At 40.3% G+C, this 22,369-nt stretch overlaps 1 protein-coding gene across 4 annotated transcripts in view; it reads right to left on the minus strand.

Annotated features, from left to right (window-relative positions):
- The window catches only part of klc1a (kinesin light chain 1a), a 31,082-nt gene that overhangs the window by 3,182 nt on the left and 5,531 nt on the right, over window positions 1-22,369 (minus strand). For 2 of the 4 annotated variants that reach the window (XM_072677923.1, XM_072677924.1), the window contains exons 2-16: window positions 21,929-22,205; window positions 21,709-21,774; window positions 21,333-21,497; window positions 21,162-21,240; window positions 19,121-19,346; window positions 18,126-18,213; window positions 17,395-17,496; window positions 13,353-13,526; window positions 12,639-12,738; window positions 11,373-11,425; window positions 10,489-10,556; window positions 9,817-9,925; window positions 9,316-9,477; window positions 4,024-4,154; window positions 1,507-1,573 (exon numbers count right to left, since the gene is read on the minus strand). In XM_072677923.1, the coding sequence (XP_072534024.1) occupies window positions 1,507-1,573; window positions 4,024-4,154; window positions 9,316-9,477; window positions 9,817-9,925; window positions 10,489-10,556; window positions 11,373-11,425; window positions 12,639-12,738; window positions 13,353-13,526; window positions 17,395-17,496; window positions 18,126-18,213; window positions 19,121-19,346; window positions 21,162-21,240; window positions 21,333-21,497; window positions 21,709-21,774; window positions 21,929-22,204 (1,866 nt within the window). In that variant the 5' untranslated portion in view covers window position 22,205. Of the gene's footprint in view, window positions 1-1,506; window positions 1,574-4,023; window positions 4,155-5,143; window positions 6,167-9,315; window positions 9,478-9,816; window positions 9,926-10,488; window positions 10,557-11,372; window positions 11,426-12,638; window positions 12,739-13,352; window positions 13,527-17,394; window positions 17,497-18,125; window positions 18,214-19,120; window positions 19,347-21,161; window positions 21,241-21,332; window positions 21,498-21,708; window positions 21,775-21,928; window positions 22,206-22,369 lie in introns of those variants that run through there. The other 2 variants (XM_072677925.1, XM_072677926.1) reach the window with 2 other exon arrangements.

Genomic DNA, 22,369 nt, shown 5'->3' on the forward strand with positions numbered 1-22,369 from the left:
CAGACCAAACTATTGGAATGTCCAATTTCATGGTCATTTGAACATAATTTGTATAAAGACCCATTTGTTGATATGAATTCAGACATGTATGAAGGAAGCTGCCCAGTGTATTTGATGTCGTACTGAAAGTGGGACCCAACCAGTCATTTCAGTTTTCAGTGATGAGCACGTCATAAATCTCAATGCAGACTGTTAAACAGAACCCAGGGAGTGCAGTGAAGTCTTTGATGAATGTCTATGTCTATATATAATAGACCCATTAACTAAAATTTGGTTAAAATGCAGCATTTTTTTCTCCTAGCCTGTTGAGTAAAGCAAGGGCTGTTCCTAAAACACGTAGCTTCTTGGTCATGTGTTCGACATGCAATTTTAAAGAGAGATCATCATCTAGCATAAACACCAAATATATAACTAAATTCTATTGGCTCACTAGACAGTCCATACATTTGAAATAGAAGTAGTACCTACAGAACCTATACCTTTATACCTATAGAACATATATTTTGTTACTTGATCATTAGACGTTAAACTTTACAGAGTTAAGATTGTGCTGAATAGTCACAAATGCTTCCTGTTAATTCCTGTAAAGAGCTTCTGCTGATGATGGGGCACAACTATAAATAATAGTGCATAAAACTGCATAAAAGTGCATGTTGGTATTGAAAATATTTTTGCTTAGGTCGTAAATATATATTTATTACAGACAGCGGGTCTATAATGAAAGACTGTGGCACCCCAGTACTGACAACCAGCATCTCAGACAGAACCCCATCAAAAAGAACTGTTCAAGTATTTTTTTTTTTTTAAACAACTGGATATTTGAGTATGCTCAACTTTGACTCTTTTATATAGACTACATATTTCATCCTCAAAAACGAGTTAGTATTATTGATTAGTGCGCAATTGGGACACACCTAGACCTATAAGTTCCTTTATGACCATTCAAAAACTACATTTAAAGTAGTGCACTGTGTAAATCTTTGTGTTCAATACTTTCCTAAACGTTTAGTTGCAATGTAACAGATGGCTCATATGTTTCTTCAGAAACAGTTGTGGGTTTTTAGAAAAGAGAGAGCAAGTGAAGCTTATTCCAAACCAGCGAGGGGCATGAAATCCAGTCATCAGTGCAACAAAACCAAGTTATTTGGGGTTACAATGGATATTAGTGGACACAATGACACATGACCTGTTAGTCTGTGACTGTGTTGGTGCCGTTCTCTCGCACAAACAAGATTAATCAATAAAGGGTCGAAGTTACTGAGCACTTTGGCAGGGTTTCAAGGTGCTGGCCTAGGCCGTTGTCAGTGAAAGTGTGGAGAGCAGAATTGAGAGAAATATAGAAGTGACTCACAGATATCCAAGAAAAGGAACTGATGAAAATTTATATAGATAGACAGAGATAGAGAGACAGAGATAAAGAGATAGAGAGAGGTGAGAGATGAGAGAGATGTATGAAGGGTAGAGAGACAGAGACAGCGAAAGAGAGAAAGATACACGCCTTCTTACTTTAAAGAGTTCTCCCACAGGTTTCTCCGGCTCGTTGAGAACCCCCAGTGAACTGGCCCTCTTCATGCTGCTTCCAAGAGAGCCACATGCAAGCACATGTCAGTCAGGTCAAAGGGCAAGGGTGAGGGGTGATGGCCGTGTGTATGTTAACCATGTTAATGAGTCTCACACAGGTTAGTGATCACCTTATAAACATAGGGCAAACCCTTTACTCACACTGGATACCATGCGGTGATAAAGAGCTTGTAGAGGTGTTTGAATGAGTGTTACTCTATTATTATTATTATTATTTTGGGTTAGAGGATGTTCCAAACTGGATACTCTGCCCATCTGCCCTTCCCCCAACCCCTGTAATCCCAAACTTAACTGAACTCACTTCACAACGGTCCCTTCAAATTAGATATAACAATCAATGTTCCCACCACTGCAGAGGTCTTTAGTATAATGAGGTTGCAGTCCCTCTGGCCTGTTCACTGAATGATATAATAGGATATCCACTGTCATACTGGCTTTTATAATGAGAGACAGACAAGATCAGAAACACACAACAGACAGAGGAGAGGGAAGGAGATGAGGAGAGGACAAAAAAGTAAAACAAAATGACAGCATGACCGAGAGAGGGGAAATGTTTAAGAGGAGTGGAGAGATGTAAGGAGAACTGACAGGGGAGAAAGAGAATGGAGAGGAGGATAAAGAGACAACTCAAGCAGAAAACATGGAGCCGAGCGTCAGAGAGAGAAAATGGAGTAAGCAGGCATGCTGCAGACAGCAACTTCGCATGGAAAAGTTTATTGAATTAAACTGTACAACAGCAGAGAGAAATGAACACAAAATATCCACTCGCACAAAATAAGCCCAGGCAGACAAAATAAAGACACGCATAATAAAGTCACACAAAAATGAGGCAAATCATAATAGACTGTTAAAATCATTAAAACACATTCATCTGGAAATGAAAAAGCAGAGAATAAATTAAAACAGAACATTAAAAAGGAGTTTCACAGGCCGTGCAGAAAACAAACTTAAAAAAAAAAGGAAGTTTTTTTTTTTCATTAGGTAACCATACAGGACAGCATGTATATTCAGCACATACTGACACTTCTACATATCGTTGTCACACAAAATAAAACCTGCATCTCCAAAATACCTTACAGCAGAAGGACTGCTGTAAGGTATTTCAAAGAGTGTCACTGGAAAAATTCTATAATTTTTATTGGTATATTGAAATGCTGACAATGTAAAGAACAGCTGCCAGTTTCACACTATGTCAAAAAGTGAAAACAGGCAAAAAAAAGAAAAAAAAGGAAAAATGGATACACAGTCTTTGTGTGATGGCAACGATGTCATGCAATAAAGCATGTATGGTCACTTAAGGAAAAAAAGGCAGTTGCTGTTTCCTGTTTGAGTTTAATAAATAAACCAAAACATCGACATGTTACAGGATGAAAGGACGACAGCAGAATTAAGTTAGTGACATTTGGTAAATCATGTTACAACCTCAATGAGTGACTGAAATAACAGACACACGAGACAGACTGTCAGTAAACTGCTCTTACAGTGTAATGCATCGTCAGTGCATTAGAAACACATTGGTTTTGTACACATCAGGGTTATGCAGGCCCGTATTTGTGCAAAAATAGTCAAGTTATTCAACAAGTCAACCCCTTCATCCTTAAAGAGGGTTTAGTAAGGGGGGGGGTATAAAGACAGAGAGGTGCAGAGACAGAAGGATTGCATATATAAGCATTTTTGAAATGTAAAGCTTTGTTCGTTTCCCCTCCGGACAGTTTTGTAATCCAGTTCAATTATAGGTTACGGATTGTTCGCTGCTCCTTATTGAACATCCAACTCTCACCTAATCTACAGTAAAAAGTGTGTCACTGAGTGCACATTTTCCCTTCTGTCTCTTTGAATAAAATAAGAACAGGTGCAGTACGATGGTTTTAAAAACAAAATAAAGGCCCCTGAGAGCCAATTATTCTTCATTCCTCCCCCACTGTATTAATATATTTATGTTCATTGCCAAGTCACTTTGAGATTACTTTTCTAGTATTCTCTCCCTGACCCCAACTCCACTCTCCTCATGGAACTGTACTCTTTATTTTCATGTACTGGATTCTCTACTCTGATCATTTACATTCCTTTCCACTACATTTCGCTCTATTAAAATCTTGCAATACTCGACTATTGCAGTTCACTTCCCCATCCACGTCCCTGTCATATTCCCCAGTACATATTTACATTCCCTTCTGCCTTAAAATCAAGTATAAAATTGCACCAAATCCAACTCCCAAGAGGTTACTAAACCTCCCCAAAGTTCCATACTGTCCGACCCCTCCTCACAACCTCGTTTTTGAGATTTAAGCTTGAGTGGGTCTTTTCCACCACAATGCCCCAGACCTCTCAGTGTTTCAGTGTTTAGGCGTCCTACCGAAGGCTTGGTCCGCAGCTGGATAAGTTGGGGGGGTGTTGGGAGGGGAATAGTCTGTGAAGGAATTGGGATGTGGTGATAGTTACCCAGGGTTCTTGGGTTCGTTTTCTCGCGAGCTGCCTCCTTTGAGTTTGCGGACCAGTTTCTCGCTGCTGCGGCGGATCGAGGCCCGGAGTTTACTGAAGGAGCCGCTGCGCTTCAACGAGCCTGAGCCGTCCTGCAGACAAAGACGCTTCAGTGTTACACCCACACACTCATGTCTTCACTTTTACATGCAAGGGTTAAACTCTGCCTATGTGTACAATCTCAACCAACCAACCACTTCCAACTGTGTGCTCCCAAGCAATTACACCATGCACTATGTGCCAGATTATCAACCCCTTAAAGCTGGCTAAATGTACAGCAAGATCTTTAAGTTTAAGGATCTTTATTCTGTATCTTTAGTATATAATCCAGTCAACAGGCTAATAATACAATGCTTTTGTTCTGGATTTGAATAGAACGTCACTATTTGGTTATATTCAAATCAGCAGCTTGATTTATTCCGATCACACCAAAGTAGCAAGAAGGGTTGTGGAGTTTAATATGAGGAAGCATTAGATCTGTTTACATGCACAGTGCGGAGAGGCTGATCTATTTGCATGTCAGTCCTCAGGAACTTGAACTAGACAGAATAGGTTCCCATGGTAAAGATGGCTTTATTTAACATTGTGCTGGAGCAAGAATTTGATGATTTGTTTTGAATGACTTGTTCAGCATGTTGTACATCACATTGTGTTTCATTAGTGTCAGTTTTCGTCTTGCATTTTGTCGCCATTGAAAGTTTGGAGATGTTTAGGTGAATATTCAGCTTTTTGGCATTTGATACACCTGGTCCTTTTTGGTTTACCCCTCTTCGCTCTGCTGCAGTCTCCTCTACTGTGAACCTTGTGCCCAGCTCCTCTTCCAAATAGCTGACTGAGGCTAGTGCCAAAGATGTGCAGGGAAGGGAGGGCAGGATTGAGGAAGATGAAAGACTGACACAGAATAAGAAAAATCTCCACCGCCTCCAAAGTGAGCAGGAATTAAAAACATATGTACAATATGTACTTGTAAAGCCCATCATGCTGCATCGAAGTGGAAGAGTAGAGCCCAAGCACACACCCCTGCACTCACACATGGCTATGGCAATAAGAAAGCGAATGAGGAAATAGGCGGAGACTGTGGTAAGCACAGAGTCAGTTTTATTAGATGTTAAGAAAGACACAAGATGCAGCAACACCAGATAGCAGATTAGTAAGAGAAAGAAAAGAGGAGCATCAGACTCCACAATCATGCCCTTATTCATTCCATCTCACTGTTATTCGACTTGTCTGTCCGTTCTAGTTCTTTTCCTGCTTTACAACTGTGATCTACACAGTGGCCTCGCATTAATGATCCGTATGATATAACATGAAGAAAGGAGGGGTGGAGCATCATAATGTTATTATACACCAAGTTTAGACAGCAGCTCCGAAATACAATCATGCCACTGTACAGAGTTGCTGTGAAACACAGTTACAGGGAGTGCCGAGACAGGCTCCTGACAGAAACTGAGCTTAACTGCATGGATTGAACAGTGGGTAAACATAAAAATCTGTACACAGTGTCACAGATCTCACTCAAATACAGGCGAAAAACTACATGTCCCTAATTCCTGTCACTGATACAAGAATTCACAGATTAAGCTTTTAGAGCTAAACGCCTACTGGGGTGGTAGGCAAACAGAGTCAGAGCGAATGAGAGAGAGAAAGATACAAAGAGTTACAAGGGTATATGAGGGAGACCTGTGAGACCAGAACATTACACTGAAAGTGCTTTAGACACAGAGCTGTAGTTAGTTAGTGACAGAGAAGTGAATATGACAAGCTGAACTTCTGATTAACAGAGAGACACACGAATAGACAGATAAGAAAAGGTTCCTCCGGTGACACCATTAGAGATATAAATATAAGTATACAGTGCTGTGAGACACTTGGGTCAACTCTGGCAAAGAGGAAAAGCCAGGACTGGACTGCAGAAGCCTTGCTTTAGCCCATTCGAGCCTGCATTGGCCTGCTTGTGCCCAAAGGAGGAGGAGCAGGAGGAGGAAGAAAGGAACCAGTTGGAGAGAGCAGACGGAAAACGGCAAAGCTGGAGAGGGAGGCGAGGCGAGCATCCATCATGCAGAAGATAAGTTCTACAACCACAACAAGGCATCTGGAGTTACACCTGCCAACCACACAAGAGAGAGTGAGGGAGAGAAAGAGAATAAAGGAGGGTGTAGAGAGAGTAGAGAAAGGGAAGAGAAAGTGAGAGAGAGCGAGAGAGAAAGTGAGAGAGAGCGAGAGAGAAAGTGAGAGAGAGCGAGAGAGAGAGAGAGAGAGAGAGAGAGAGGTGCAAAGCAGAAGAAACAAAAAGATGTCACATTAGTAGGAGGACTAAACACTTAACGTAGGAGAGACAAGAAGAGAGATGGACAATGAGTGGACACAAATGAACAAAAAACAGAGATGGACATTAGACAAAACACACAGAATACAACAAGAAAGTGGAAGAGTGACCTGAAGTCAGATCAAAGTTAGCATTAGGCCCAATGGTTTACCCAACTGTGAAAGTAAACTGCTAACAGAGGTGCAGAACCACTGCTATACAAAGATTTTGTTAAAGCCTTACAGGCTAGTGCTTGTCCTAAACTTACCCAGTGATCCAGCAGACATAAAGACTGTAATACATCATACATATGTATGGGCAAACGAAGGTACACAGGGCATAACACAGTGAACTCATCACCTTAAAAAACTGATTTTGTTCCAATAATTAAATTACTTCAGGTAGAATTATTATATAAAACCTGACAGATAAACATTTTGTAGCTACACTATATGTCCAAATGTTGGTGGACACCCCTTCTAATGAATGCATTCAGCTACTCTGAGTTGCACCCATTGCTGACACAGATGTCACACACACACACACACACACACACACACACACACACACACACACACACACCATGTCTAGTCCCTGCAAAGAAGTACTGCAAATGTAATAGGACTCTCTGGAGCAGATAAACATAAACCTGTTGGCACCATGCCTCATGCCTGGCATGGGCTAGAGGAGTACAACGCCCCCCCAGCATTGAGCTGTGGAGCAGTGAAACTCCATCTATATAATAATGGTGCTCCATCTAGTATTTCTGGGATGTGGTGGGGTGGTAATCGTTCAACATCCTGAACTCAGTATAGCTTCGGTCACTGAATTCATCATATCCACACAGCAATGCTCCAAAAGGAGTAGAAAGGCTATCTGAAAGCCTCTTGTGGAAAGAGTCTTGCCCATGGACTATTCTCTACAGCTACAGCTCATCTCAGTTTCTACTCTGATGAGAAAGCACAGCGCCTGAAGGCCAGCCAGAAAAACTGAAAAACACTCCTGCTAACAAATCAAGGCAGAAAGAGCAACACAAGAAGAGCAGAGCAACACAAAAACAAGCGAGACAACAGAGAACCAAAGAACTCATGGAAATGAAACAATCTGACTAGAAAAGAGAAGTGACAAGACAAACAGATGGAAGGTATAAAGACAGAGAAAAGGCATTTACAGTAATATTTTAGTTTCATATCAGGGAGAACAGAATCACACCTCTTACCCATATTTGGACACACATGCACGCACAAGATCAGAGCATGCACAAAGAGCACAGATGAAAACCACACACAAGAGGAGTACAGAACACACAGCCCACGCCAACACTTGTGTGACCCCAACATGTACATGAATGTGTATGTGGGAGACTCTGCTGAACGCATACATAATTTTTTTTTTATATATATATATAGAGTGTGTGTTAGCCCAGTATGCATGTATGTGGGAAACATACATGCTTGTACATGTCAAAGTGACTGAAACATACAATGTAGTTATTTTCCCTCTAGGGGCTGGAAGTGTGTGACATACAGCTTGAGCCTGCGCTTATTCATGTGAGTGTTAAACAAGGAAGGAGAAGGATAGTACTGTTTATGAGAGAGCAAGATTGAGAAAGAGAGAAAAAGAGAGAACGAACGAGGGTGCATGAGGACACAGTCTAACCAGCCTGGATGGATGTGACTAGAGTCTCCCCCCGTCTGCGCTGAAAGCAGGCTCTTGCGGAGGGCAATGCTGATTGGCTGTCTCGCTGCTAGGGCTACTGTTGCTACGGGAGCAGGACAGTTTTGATCCAGAATTGCAGAGAGACTACAGCAGAGGTGTGAGGGTCAAAACAGCAACTAGGAAACTCAATTCTACAGGAAAGCACGGCATCAGATTCTTCTAAGAAAAGAGTTAGTGTGGCATTTTAAAATCACTGTTTCAGATCAAGCGTGATGTCATGTGAACTTGTAAGCAACTGCTTGTGACCATGCTGGTGGATTTCAAACACACATGTAAACAAAGTATTTGTTGTTGCCCAATACATATTTAGTCTATATTTACATTTAATAAGCCATTATGTCCTGTACACCACAACACAGTATTTCAATAAGCAAGACTGAATATTCAAAGGTAAAAAAATCCCAAAAGCTCTAAAGAGTGAAAGAAAAATCAGTGTGAGAAGAAATCTAAACTATGGTTATTTTGCTACGGTTATGTTAAGGTTAAAAACTCGAGCAGGCTTGAGGGGGAGATCGTACTAGAGTACTACAACAAATTAGACACTCAATCAGCATTTACGGAATCTCTAATAGATTAGTATATGCTTCATTTTCAACTTGTCCAATTTCATTACAAGGTAATGAACATTTTTTAATGTTCATCCCACCCACCCCCCTCAATGTTGTCCCCCACAATATTACCATTTCCAATTGTTACCCACTAGCTAGAACTCCCCCATTACAGAATGACACCAGAGCTGGGAGGGTGAAAAATAGCACTTCAGAGGCATGAGAAAGCCAGTTATAAGTAATAAGTAATCAAGATTCATCTTTCATCCAGTAAAATTAACTGATGATCCATGCTTATTAAGTTTATTTATTAATTCACCAGGTTAAACTCTATGCTGTATATTCCAGAAATAAATAATGCAACAATACAGCCCCATGTCAAGTCAAAGTATCCTGTTCCTGAATTAACTATAGTTCTCATGAATGGTTACTTCACCTAAGCCACTAATGTGATATGTATGCATTGAGATGTTTACTGAAACTACTGACAACTACTGAAAAGGTTTTCCAGCTTTAACAGACAATTAAGTGAATTTACAACCTGTGATTTTCTAGGGATGCATTTACAGGCTTCAACTGTCCTTATTAAAATCTCTTTCTATGATGCACCATCCTCTACCTTCCATTAGCAGTGTGTTTGTGTGAGTGTATGTGCGGCTGGGCAATGTGTGCTGCACTTACCCCATTCCACTCCACGCTCATACTCACTTCCTCTCCTCCGTCAGGGCCGCTCTCGTACTTCACCGTGTCAGAGGTCAGGCTCTCTCTGCTGCGCTGCTTCTCTCGAGCCTCTGGATCCCCCAGCACCTCTGCCACACGCTGTTTATGTGCTGTATCCAGACCCTGCAAAACATGTTAATACACATTCAAATCAAAAGAATACCTTCATCACTTCAATACAAGAAGAGAGAGAGAATGTCCAATCCAATGTGGTTGTAAAACATTTTATACTATTTCCAGAATGAGAAAAGCCAGTGGAAATCACCCTTCTAGATAACTTACATACACGACATTCCTTTTAATTACTGTGTCTGGCTATTTCACTATTAACAAGTAAAATCAAGCATGCAGCATTGCAATCTCAACAGTCAACTGTCCATGCTTTGTGAAACGCCCTGTGGTCTATGTCCATGTCAAATTATTAAGACATGACTTGGCACACAAATGCTTGATAATGCAAACCTGTTTTCGGGAGCGCATAGCAGCCTCCTCCAGCGTCTCAGCTGCCTCAAACTTGCCCTGCCGTCTGTACAGAGCACCCAGGTTCTTCAGTGTGGTTGTAACTGTGGGGCTGTGGGGGACAGATAAGCAAATCCTGTTATTTAACATTCTAGGAGTGTACTGTACTGAAAATCAGATGAGAAAAACCTGACTTGGTCTTTTTTTGGGAACATCTGAGACTTTAGATACAACAATACAACACAACGAGGTGCATCAAACTGTAAGGCTAATCAAATGCCAAGAAAAATCACCACATCATATTGCACCATAGTTAAATTCTGTTAGTATTTTAGCATTACCATGATAAATTCTGCTATAGTGATAACTGTGATAATTGTGGATATTGACTGTACTTAAATACTGCATACTGTACTATGTATAGATATTAATGCATCAAATTCTTAATAAAACCTATGTAAAACATTTTTTGCCACAGTCACAATCAGGCACTACCAGTGCATATTATCTGTGTCAAAATATTACTATGCATATTATGCATTGTGTAAATGCCATTAGGTATCATGGTATCATATTTTTGCTCCACCAATTACTGACATATAGCCCAGACAATGTATAATGTGTGTTTACTCATTACTCTGAACAACTGTTTATGACACGATAAATAAGGCTGACCTGTCCACTTTACAGGCCTTGTACCAGCCACCATACTCTCCAAACGGAGATCCATCCTTCTGCTTGCCCTGAAATACAAAAGACAATTATTTGCATGCTCTGCCACTCAGAGAGATGTGGAAAAACAAGTGTACATTCAGTGCACCCTGAATTTAGCAACAAAAGATATATAAATAAATAAAGAAAAAACTACTAGCCCAAGGTACAGACAGATTAATATACTTCTAATTTATGTGATTAAAGATTTAAGCCTTCTTATCCATTAAGCCTCTCAGGATAAAGATAAGGCTTCTCTCTTCTGCTCGTACTTCTGTCAGTGAAGACCTTCCTCCACTCCTCTAAACAAACATAAAAATAAAGCTGTGTCTCTGGCAATTAAAAAAAAAGAAAAAAAAAGAAGTCGTCAAAGGGAAAAATAGCCATCACTACATTAGTTAACATTCCGACTTGCATCCCACAGTAGTGCTAAAGTAGCCTGCAGAGCAAGATCTTCTGGTTTTTATAGGCTAGGAAACTACCTTCTGGTATTTCATGAACGTATGAGGAACTACAACTGATTTGGGGTGGACTCTAAGGGGTGCACTGTTGAATGCAGAGGGCAGCCAGCTATAAAGTTAATTATCTTACTGCAACCAACCAACTATGGTATTTGTGTTCAAGTCACCAATACACTAGAATTAGCTGAATCACAGAAGTGAGTGGTCAGCTGAGGGAGTCAGTAGGCTAATAGCTAAAGGTCTTAGGGTAGCTACCTGACCTAGGACAGCTATCTGTCAAGATACCATCTTGGATCATGTCATAACAATACTGTTTTTTAACACCAAGATTCACACATTAAATTTTATTTATGTTCATGTGACCTGTGAACTTTCACTTTTACATACCTTGCTTTGTTCTTCTCTCTCCTCTGCATGCATCCAGATGGGTTTGTTCTCATCTGCACAGTCAAACACAGGAAATGAGAAAAACACACATTCCAGACCACTCTACCTCCCTTCTCCCCCCTCTCTTTTTCAAACACCTAGACTGGGTTGCTCTAAAGGCCAGTGCTGTGAGAGTGATGAATCAGGTAGTACACTGGAATAAAAAGCCTGACCTTTCAGTTCAGACACTGCTGTTAAACAGTCAACATTAAATCACTTCCAAAAATCTACACTTTTTATGTGTTATGGTTTCTATGGTACTATGATTCCCCCCTAAATGAACTAAATGAAAATGACTTACTTAGTCTCATTAACAAAGTTACGTTACATTAACAAACACTGATAGCTGTAACGACTTTTCCTTTTTCTTTCTTACAAAGTTACTATTTCAATACAAGGTCTGTTCAAGAATATGCAAGTCTGTGTTATGTGTCTTAGTATGACATGGAACTATATTTGTGTATTTTAAATTAAACATTTCTGATTATCTAATGTTCATTTTTATGGCAATTTTGCATTGCACAAAAAGTATGGGTCATTGCATTAAACTCTGCATTTACACTGCTGAAAACAAGAAGCCATGGCAGAGAGAAAGAAACTAAAAAAGGGGTGTAACCGTACATGTATTTGCATGAACTGTCAGGGTTCGTATGGAGAATACTTGGTACGGTTATTCCAAAGAACTCGTTTTAGCAGTCTTTTAGCCAACCATTTAACAACAATCTTCTAGTCTGATTTATTCTGAGGAAAGACCAGCTCTATAGCTGACAACAAAGATCAGGTAGCAACATGCTAAGTGTGCTTTCATTTCTCAGAGAAAGATGACAACAGGCAGCAAAAAAGGAGCACTGTAATTTATTTTAACCTTTTTAAAAGGTTCTTAAGCAGACATTCTTTAGTGTTCAGATATAAAATCAGTTGCATTAACACTGAAAACCTGTCTAGGCCTATGTTCCTTCCACACAGAAAATGAATCAGGCCGATGAGCAGATTCGATAACAGTACTGGTATCAATACAATTTTATCAATTCCCATTCCTATACACAGTCTCTCCAACCAACAGAGAATCTCTCAGCTTTACAGGACGTGTTTCTACAGTTTCTCTACTCAGGAGTCTCCGTTCCTAGGAAAGGCATAATTCTGGTAATTCTCTGAATCTGGAGGTCGTTTTAAGCGTAGTAACGCTTAAAACGTAAAAGGATCAGATGAAGAGTCCAAAGTGCCTACCGTCCACAGAGCCAAACTCCCTCTCGTGTGCTCGCGTGAGGATCTCTTTATACAGAGTCTCTGCTTGCTTGAACTTCCCCTGCTTCAGATAACATGAGGCCTAAGAGAGACAGTGAGAGAGAAAACACTTTCCTATAAATTCCGGCAAGGATGGTTACAGCTGTCCATGATGACAATTAATGGTTCCAAAAAGGACATATGATTAAACATTCCTTCTCAAAGCAATTCCACTCTGACAGATAGTCCAGCTGCAGCAGAACAACCTGAGTGCTCTTACTGTAAAAGCATCTAGTTGTCCACTAAAGGCTGTGCTTAGAGACCTGGAAGCAAAAGGTCCAAAATGCTATGGCAGAAATTATGTGAATGGATAGAGAGTACATATGCTGTTACAAAAGATATGTTCTTTGCCTACAGAAACATAAAATTTTAAAATTGTGCTGCACACAGAACCTTGTTTACAAACAGATATGCTTTCTCTGTGGTTTAAGGTGAATTGTTTTGGGCACATGATACTGGGGCCATGAGGTCATGAGGTCAATCAGTTCCAATCCAGCTCCAGTCTGGATTTCACTTCTAAACGTGAAAATCTGTAGCACTTATTTTTCTGAATATTTGTCTTTTATGATTACCTAAATAAACTTGATTACTCCATTTAAAATAAAGGATGTAAGGATTTATCCATCATGCATAGCTGTCTTAAAAAAAGGTATGTACCAGATTGTTTTTGGTCTTGGCCACGTTAGGGTCGTCGGGGCCCAGTTTGGACTGGTAGATGTCCAGCGCTCTCTGGTAGTAATACTCCACCTCCTCATATTTGCCCTGATTCTGACACAGCAAGGCCAGGTTATTCAGCTGCTTTGCCACATCAGGGTGGTCCTTGCCGAGCACCTGAAACACACACATCTCTTATATAATCCATCTGAAGGCAAATTACAGCACACTGAGGTAAACACATACACACATTTTCAAATTTCTAAGTTAAATGATCCACATTATGAAGTATTTAAATATGTAGAGAAACGCAAAACTGTCAGATTACAGAACTGGCTCAAAGAGAACAGTATCTACAGATTCTACAACTCTAGAATCTGTAGGTCTATAATAAACTATAACAGCATCAATACACAAAATGAATCACCATAATGATGAAATATCATTGTATTGCTCACCTCTGATGTATTGGATTAAAAGTATGCAAATCGTTACACCACTAGAAATTTTACAATAATGGTGATCACTGATTGCTAATTTACCTACGACATTTGCAAAAATGTAGAGTATAATCCAATTGAAATATCTAGCCAAATTAGACCCCTTGACCTGAATGTCTGTTTACTGTGCAAGCAGGATTTTCGTACTGGCTCCAGGATCATTATTCATTTAAACAGAGAACAAAGGCAAGACAGTGTGTAAAGGATACACATAGTGTACATTTTAGCTAACATCCTAGGTATATTAAAAATCCTTACTGTACACTTGCCGGTATTGCCAGTACTATTTTGTCATGCAGATTTCTCCTCTTCAACATCCGGAAAATTCAACCCTTCCTATCTAGAGAGGCCACCCAGGTGCTTGTTCTGTCTCTTGTAATTTCAAGACTTTTACTGTAACTCCTTTCTGGCTGGTCTCTCTTTGTGCACCATCAGGGCCCTGCAACTAATCCAGAATGCAGCAGCACTGGCTGTCTTCTACGTTTCTAAGTTCAGTTGTGTAACTCCTCTGCTGTGTTCTCTTCACTGGCTTCCTGTATCAGGAACCCTGATGTTGGCCTACAAAGCCAAGAACGGACCAGCCTCTTCATACTTAGTGATAACGGTAAAAAGCCATCAAAAACCAAAATCAGTACCAAGAGCCCTTCGAGCTTCAAGTACGGCTCGGCTTGACCCGCAATCCCTTAAGATCCATGGAAGACAAGCATCCAGGCTTTTTTCTGTCCTGGCACCGAAGTGGTGAAACAAACTTCCTCTGGGTGTCCAAAAAGCAGAGTTGCTCGCTGTCTTCAAACACCAACTGAAGACCCACCTTCTACGAGAGTGCTTGGGTGAAGTGTAATGTTGAGTATTATTGGCTCCATGTTGACTTTTGTGTTTAGTGGTATCTAAGCTAAGAGGTATCTTCGGATTATAGTCTATAGCTCAAGGCATATGAAAGGTACTTTTCCTGAGTAAACAGTGAAGCACTTTTGTAAGTCACTCTGGATAAGAGCATCTGCTAAATGCCTTAATTTAATGTAAAATAAATTCTAGTTGTATAACGAGTTGCATAATTTGACACATTATAGGTGGGCAATACAAAACATTATCATTATGATGATTAATTTTCCTTATCGTGACACACAACATGCTTCATTAAAGAGAACATAACTTTAAAAATGTTTAAGAACAGTGATTTGTATTTAAATTAGAGCTTCTAAAATGTGCCACCTCTACTGCATAGTCTCAGTGTGTCATCATATCAGATCAGAAAACATCTTTAGGTGTTATGATATGATATTTTTACCAAATCGCCCACCCCTATGATACAGTAGTGTCTCGATTCAACGCACAGTTCCATAGCAAAACTAAGGAATGGCTGCAAATGTGCCTTACATTAAAATGTTAAGGCTTCAATTTTTAGTTTATTAAGAGTGTGCAATATTCAAAACAACAAAAATAAAATGCCCCAAGCAGCACAGTAGCCACAGGCTACTGCTAACATGCTAGACACAACACAATATGATAGAATACCTTAAACACAATTTGATATATTGGCACACTGCATCATAATGTATCTTATAGATATTATCTTGGTATAGTAATTTTTGCCAGATTGTAGGATGTAGCACACAGTTGAGCTCATTATTTCCCTAGTCAAACAAATCATGAAAGATGCTTATTTCCTACTCTTTTTTCTCTTCCCTGCAATTTCAAGAGTCTCAAGATACATCATTATCAGGAACAATTTCTCCCTTGCACTTGCAATGTGCTCCTCTCTCATCTTCTCTCTCAAGCTGCCTCTAGGTAATATGCATAGAATGAGCTAATCAGAAAGTCCTTCTCTAGTTAAACAGATCACTGTTAGATATTATATGCTAAAGCTTTAGCTAAAACAGCTTATAAGCTTCGTTTTCTTTAAATATCTCAGCTTTTCAACCCCACTTTCTTTTCTTGGCTGGGCAATTGTTCCCAAACAGAGAGTGAGTGGGTGGGAGATTCATTTTAATGAAAGAGTGCTCTAGCTCACCCCAGCCCTCCCCCTTTCTCAACCCAGACAGACACTGTTATTGATCATGTCTGACTCTGTGAGGGAGAGCGTGCTTGTGAGCAACTGTGTGTGTGTGTGTGTGTGTGTGTGTGTGTGTGTGTGTGTGTGTGTGTGTGTGTGTGTGTGTGTGTGTGTTTGTAGAAAGTGATGTCTAACTGCACTTTGCTATAATGGCCACCCGGTGAATATCTAACCGAAATAAAAGCACAACCCTGGGGCTTTTAACCCTCATGCTCTTAATTCATTGGAATCTTTTGCACGCTCTCTCTCTCTCTGTCTCTCTCTCCCTCCATCACACACACATACACCTCTTCCTATACCATACTGACTATAAATATAGACAGAATGATCAAAGCACTGTGAAGCTAAAATATGCTAGTGCCTCGTCTCTAATGCGCTAAATTATGTTTGAGAGTTTCCTCCTCTCTCGGGCTCCACTGCTCTGATAAGCAATTACTGAAGTTCAAACCCCTGCTGCCTCCCACTCTCTCTGCCATAAAATGTGTTTATTAGGCTTTAACACAGAGGGTCTGTATTTCACTCTCCAACAGAGTCCCTTCCTCTGCTGTCCTGGGTCAGGCTTTAGCAATGAGGAAAAGTGTGTGGAAGGTATTGACTGGTCACAGTAAGGGGTTGAGGTTGTCTGTGTGAGTGACTGGCTAAACAGGGCACCTACATCACTGTTACAGGGTCTGAATTCTCCCACATTTGTCCTTTATGTTGTGTCAAAATTCCATGATGAACGGACAATTAAAAACATATTAATTAAATAAAATAAAATAGTTTGTGTTAAATTAATTAGCTGTTTTTGTTATTTAACGCCATAATGGCTGTTAAGGCTATATTCATGGCTAAATCCTGATAATTAGTAGACATTTATAATATCATCAACAGAGTTTCATCAACAGAGTTTGTTTTTAAAAAAAAAGAAAATAAAAAGCCTCATAAGTGGGTGGGGACTGATTGATGGTTCAGTGGCTCCAGTGGTCTCTCTCTCTCTCTTTGTGCTCTGTGAGGCTCCAATCATATTAAGAGCTTAAGAAAGAAATTCCAATACAGTTTAAACCTCACAATCAGAAAACCTTACTAAAGCAGAGTGCACAATGAGAGAAGAGAGGGACACAGAGAAAGCGTAGTTGCAGAGGTGACTATTTTAAGGATCTTCTAGCTAATGAGCTGTGAAGTAAAGGTGTGGGTGAGAAGGAACAAGAGTTAAAACTTCCAGTTTGCTCTCTAGTTTTGAGTTTGGGAATGTCATTAATAGAGACTAAAATAACCCTGTGCCTCTCCTACTTCTGCTGTATTCTCAGTGTAGCTGGCTCCCTGTGGGTCTCAGAGAAAGTGTGAGACTGCAGCGAGTAGGTTAACCCTCAGGGATGTTGTACAACACACAGTAACAAAGTTTAGTGAGGCAAACTAGAAGCGGAGTTCGATACAAAGTCATGTAGAATAGCCCAAGGAAGCCTTACTGCAGTCCAAAAAGCTACATGATGATCTTTACACTTTGACCTACCTTCTCTCTGATCTCCAGCGCTCTTTTGCACAGCGGCTCAGCCTCCTTGTACTTCCCTCGTTTACCATAAAGAACTGCCAAGTTATTCAGTGTCGCCGCCACCTAGAAGGAACACACATACATAAGCACATTTATTTACATGCACACACAGTGAGATACAATCAGCAACAGTTCTCAAAACAATTCAAATCAAACAACTGTTGTGATTTGGGACAAATGCTGGAAGTCATCAGCGCTTACAGACAGTGATTCAGAAGACACAATCTGACCTGGATCAATCAACTGAACACTCTAACAGCCCACGGTGACTTTAATCATCAGTCTGTGATTTAAATGTGCACTTTAGCCCCATGCGTGTGTAGAAAAAGGTAGGTGGGTTTCCAATAAATAAAAATTAGGGTGAGCCAGCAAAGATGGCAGAAAGGGTTCTAACCTCTTCAGTAAACAGTGAGGCTGCAGGTCCTGGTAAAGGGGCAGACATAACCTTATGATGGTAAATACTACCAGCTGAAATAGCATATGCATGCACAAACTCAGCTGCCAATTGCTTTTTCTCACAAACACATACACAACCCACAGGGTGGTCCGTTTTTGCTTAATGTTTTCCCTAAAATAAGCTTAGCTACATTTACTTCCAAACACTGACAAACTGTGAGGTGGTCTCAAACAAACCTTATGTCTCTAATAACAGGTGAAACACATACACCCCTCCCCTACATCAACATACATACCGCAGGGTGGTCTTTGCCCAGTGTTTTCTCTCTGATAGCAAGTGCATCATTCAGAAGGTTTGCAGCCTCTTTGTATTTATTCTGGTCCCTAAAAGAAGAAAATATGCCAATGGCTGTGTGAGAAAGGGTTGCTGAATACACAGGTAATGCTAGAGCCCTAAAAAAAAAAGCAAAAAAACAAAACAAAAAAAAAATGCATGATGCTACATTGACACCAAACCCCAATTGACATATTACTATAGATAGATACTATAGATACAACCATACCGGATAATACTGAAGACCAGACCACAGTTTAATCAGTATTGGTGAAAATATAGCAGACAATGCACAAGTAATTACCATCTTTTTTGTTTTGTGGCATCACCAGGACTCAAGCTCATGATCTCCCAGCAATAGGACAAAACAGTGTCAATGAGGAGCCAAACATGGGGCCAAAAAAGTCTCCAAATGGCACATTTTCCTCAAATAAGAAAAACTAGGGGACATTAATAGAAATCAAAACAGATTTCTGAGTAGCCCCACTCTGACTATTTTTGTATGGTATAAAATGTAAGTAGTTTAGATTACAATGTATCCTTATACTACAATCACTTAATTATATCAATTATTAGTTACATATTTGTGATTTGTCAATAATATATAATATTTTAGCATTTAATTAAGTATTAATATGTTTTTGTACAGTATTATTGTATTTTATAAATACACTAATAAACCATACACAACTACAGGAAAATTATATGTAAACATTATAAGTAATTATAAGTAAACACTTGTTTTGTTTTGCATAAGAACTTGCATAATACTGTAATACTGTAATAATTACATAAAAGAGTTTCTGCTGTTTAAAATTAATACATAAACTGAGAACTAACCATTATCTAAATTTTTAGTCCTTTAAAATTGGAAGTTTACAACATTTTCATATTGGACCAGGCCCTAATACAAACAGATTATTTGCACATACATATTTACACAGTCAGAAGTCAAACCTGTAAACGAGGGCAAGAATGTTGAGCATAGTGGCAACATCAGGGTGATCATGCCCTGAGGTCTTCTCCAGGTCCTCCAGAGCTTGTTTGCAGAGTGGCACGGCCACTTCATAACGGCCCTGAGAGGCATACTGGATAACCAGGTTGTGGAGGGTTCGGAGTCGGGCTGGGATCTCGTAGCCTCCCTGTTGTGCCGCTGCTACTGCACTACTGTGTGGAGGCTGGACTATAGAGAGAGAAACACACATTTAAATCCTTTAATAAATAGTGTGAACATTTTGCAAACGTTCAGTGCCCCTGGATACAAAATCTCCTGCCATAATGCTATCCACGAAGCCTTTTGATCCTGCACTCTGCTGTCTGAAGCAATTAAAAGCATGAAAAATGGGGACCAAAAACAAGAGAGGGATATGAGGGAGGGGCTTCTCCTCTCTCATCATTGCGTCCTCACCTTCTCTTCTTACAAATACAGATGTGTTTATGTCAATTGTTAATCTGAAGCTAATTTGTCTAATGTGCCCATGATATTGAAATACCAGATAACATCACTGACCACTATGTATATGTGCATCTTTTGATCATATAGGTAGAAACTACAGTCCATTTTATTACAGTCCTGGTTCACCCTGCAGTGTTTGGCAGCAATCAAATTCATCTGAATATTTGACCCAGGTGTGAGACTCTCAAGGCAGGTAGCTCTCCAGGACCAGGATTAGGAACCCCTGCTCTAGCTCTTCAATAATGGTCAGTTTCAGACCACAGTGCTGTTACTGGTTGGATATTGTTTAGGGTATGGACTTCTCTCAACCCAGCAGTGACACTGACATATGTATAGATCCCTAAGACACCCCTGTGGCTGCTGCACGCATACCAGCATGACACCATTTACCATGTCAGTGTTACTGTTGTGCTAAGGATGGCCAATCAACCAAGTGGTAAACAGTGGTCAGGTTGTGGTCCAACTGAACAATAATAAATGGTATAGTGCATGGCTGACAAATTGTGCCCACTACTTTTGCTACAGAGCATGTTTCCTTTCCTGGTAAGCACCACTAACATCATGTCAAAGCTATGAGCTAAGCTCTGTTGTTGACTGCACAGACCAGCACCCCCAGCCTCAGAGGACAGAAGAGCGAATAACATTCATTTTTGAGTTACAAACAGCTAAAAGTTGTGTGTGTGAGAGCTAATCACTTTATACCTGATCTAACCTGGATCAGTCCAATGCAGGACTGGCAATGCAACCTTTCCGAAAGGTGGGATCAATATCAACTGCCTGTGGCTAATCTGCAGACTAGGGGAAATGCAAGATTTTAAAATATATATATGTGTTTTGTTTAATTGGCCATTTAGCACTAGCTAATGCCATCAGCTGAGTTATTTTTTTGTACTTTAACAATGTAAGTTTCCAGATAGGTATTGGTCCTAAAGCCATTTATTTGTTAGTTAAATAATAAATCTCATCTTATCAGCATGTAAATAATGTGAGAGTAAAAGTCTCCACAGTGTTTATAGAAATTCACTAGAAGTTTATTGAGGGCTATATATGCTTTGAAGGGTGCAGTCATTTATTGTAGTGTGTATGCGGGTCACTGCTAAAATCATTAGAGACCTGGACCCTCAGTGGCTTATTATGATTTAAAGGTATCAACACTCAAACCAGCAGGGATGTATAGACAGGGTGAGAAGGGTGCTGTAATGCCTGATCTTTGTGGAATTTTGCCTAAAGCATGTCACAGATGAGAGCTGCACAATCTACTGTTTCAGCATCATTATTGCAATGTGCACATGTGGAAGTCACACTGTAGGACACGCAAATTAAAACCGTGTTGCTGCTTGATGTGAGGCAGATTATATCGTTTATTTTATTCCAATATTGGATATACAAAGTGCATTACTGATATCATGACATGGTGAAATCGGGTAAAAAAAAAAAATAATAATAATAAAAAAAAAATTATATATATATATATATATATATATATATATATATATATATATAAAGAAGGAAAAAAAAACTGTGGGAACTGTAGGTACTTACTTCCCGGGCCTGGCTCATCCTGTTCATCGGGGAAAAGATCATCCAGAGTCTCCCTGCTGGAGTCAGAGTCTTTGTCATCCTGAGAGCAGACAGACACTCATGAGGGAAAAGAATAAAGACAAACTACACAAGCTGAAAAGCTAAAACGGTCCAGCTAAAAGGGAAGCTCACTGTTGGGCTTAGGTCCTGGTCGTATTTTTTGAGCTGGTTCATGAATTCCAGATGCTTCTTCTCCTCCTCCAGCTGGGCCACACTCTGCTCACTCTTCTGCAAACGCTGTTGTGTTCCTGCCAGCTCATCCCGCAGCCACTGGTTCTCCTGGCACAGCCGTCGCACCTGAAACACACAGACAGTTTTAAAGAGACAATGAGAGAGTGCAGGAGAGTGAGAGACAAACAGAAGGCAAGAGAGACAGAGAAAAAGTGTGTGTTTGTGTGCATGTGTGCACACACACAGATCCTGATACCCGAGAGCATGGTTGTATTAACACTGCAAGATGTTGAGACTATGTCCGTGTTTGTGTGTGCGTGTGTGTGCGTGTGCATACCTGTGCCCGAAGCTTCTGTTTCTCAGCTTCTACAGCGCTCAAATGCCCTGAAAGAGCCATCATCACCTGTCAAGTTGAGACATGGGTGAGGAAGAGATGAATAACAGCTCTCACAGTTTTTCTTCTTTGCTTGAGCAAGAGGAACAAAACAAAGTGGCCTGAATTTCTACAAACATCCAATTTCCAACCCTCCCACTTTAAAGACACCCGACTCCCTGACCTGTGCTTCACTGAGCCCCAGCTCCAGCATCTCGAGGGACCGTTGGATCATGGTGGTCTTCTCCTCTACGGCACGACCCTCTTGGCTTTGCTTGAGACAGCGCAGGGTCCCCATTAGCCCCTCCAGTATGGCCTGGTGTTCGGCCCGCAGAGCCTCCAAACCCTGCATCACCTCCCGTGTTCGACACAGCAGCTCATCCTGGGAAAGCTTCTCTGCGGGGTCGCCTTGCCCCTCCAACTCCTGCACACACACCACGCTCGACATGTCCTCACGCATTCTATACACATGTACACACACACACACACACACACACACACACACATACACACACACATACACACACACATACACAAAAAAAAGAAAAAAAAAAGGTAACATATTAGAGCTTTACTTATTTATTAAGGTTTTACATCTGCCGTGTTCACAGCTGCCTGGCCTTTA

This window comes from Salminus brasiliensis, chromosome 4, assembly GCF_030463535.1.
Source record: "Salminus brasiliensis chromosome 4, fSalBra1.hap2, whole genome shotgun sequence".
NCBI lineage: Eukaryota > Metazoa > Chordata > Actinopteri > Characiformes > Bryconidae > Salminus > Salminus brasiliensis.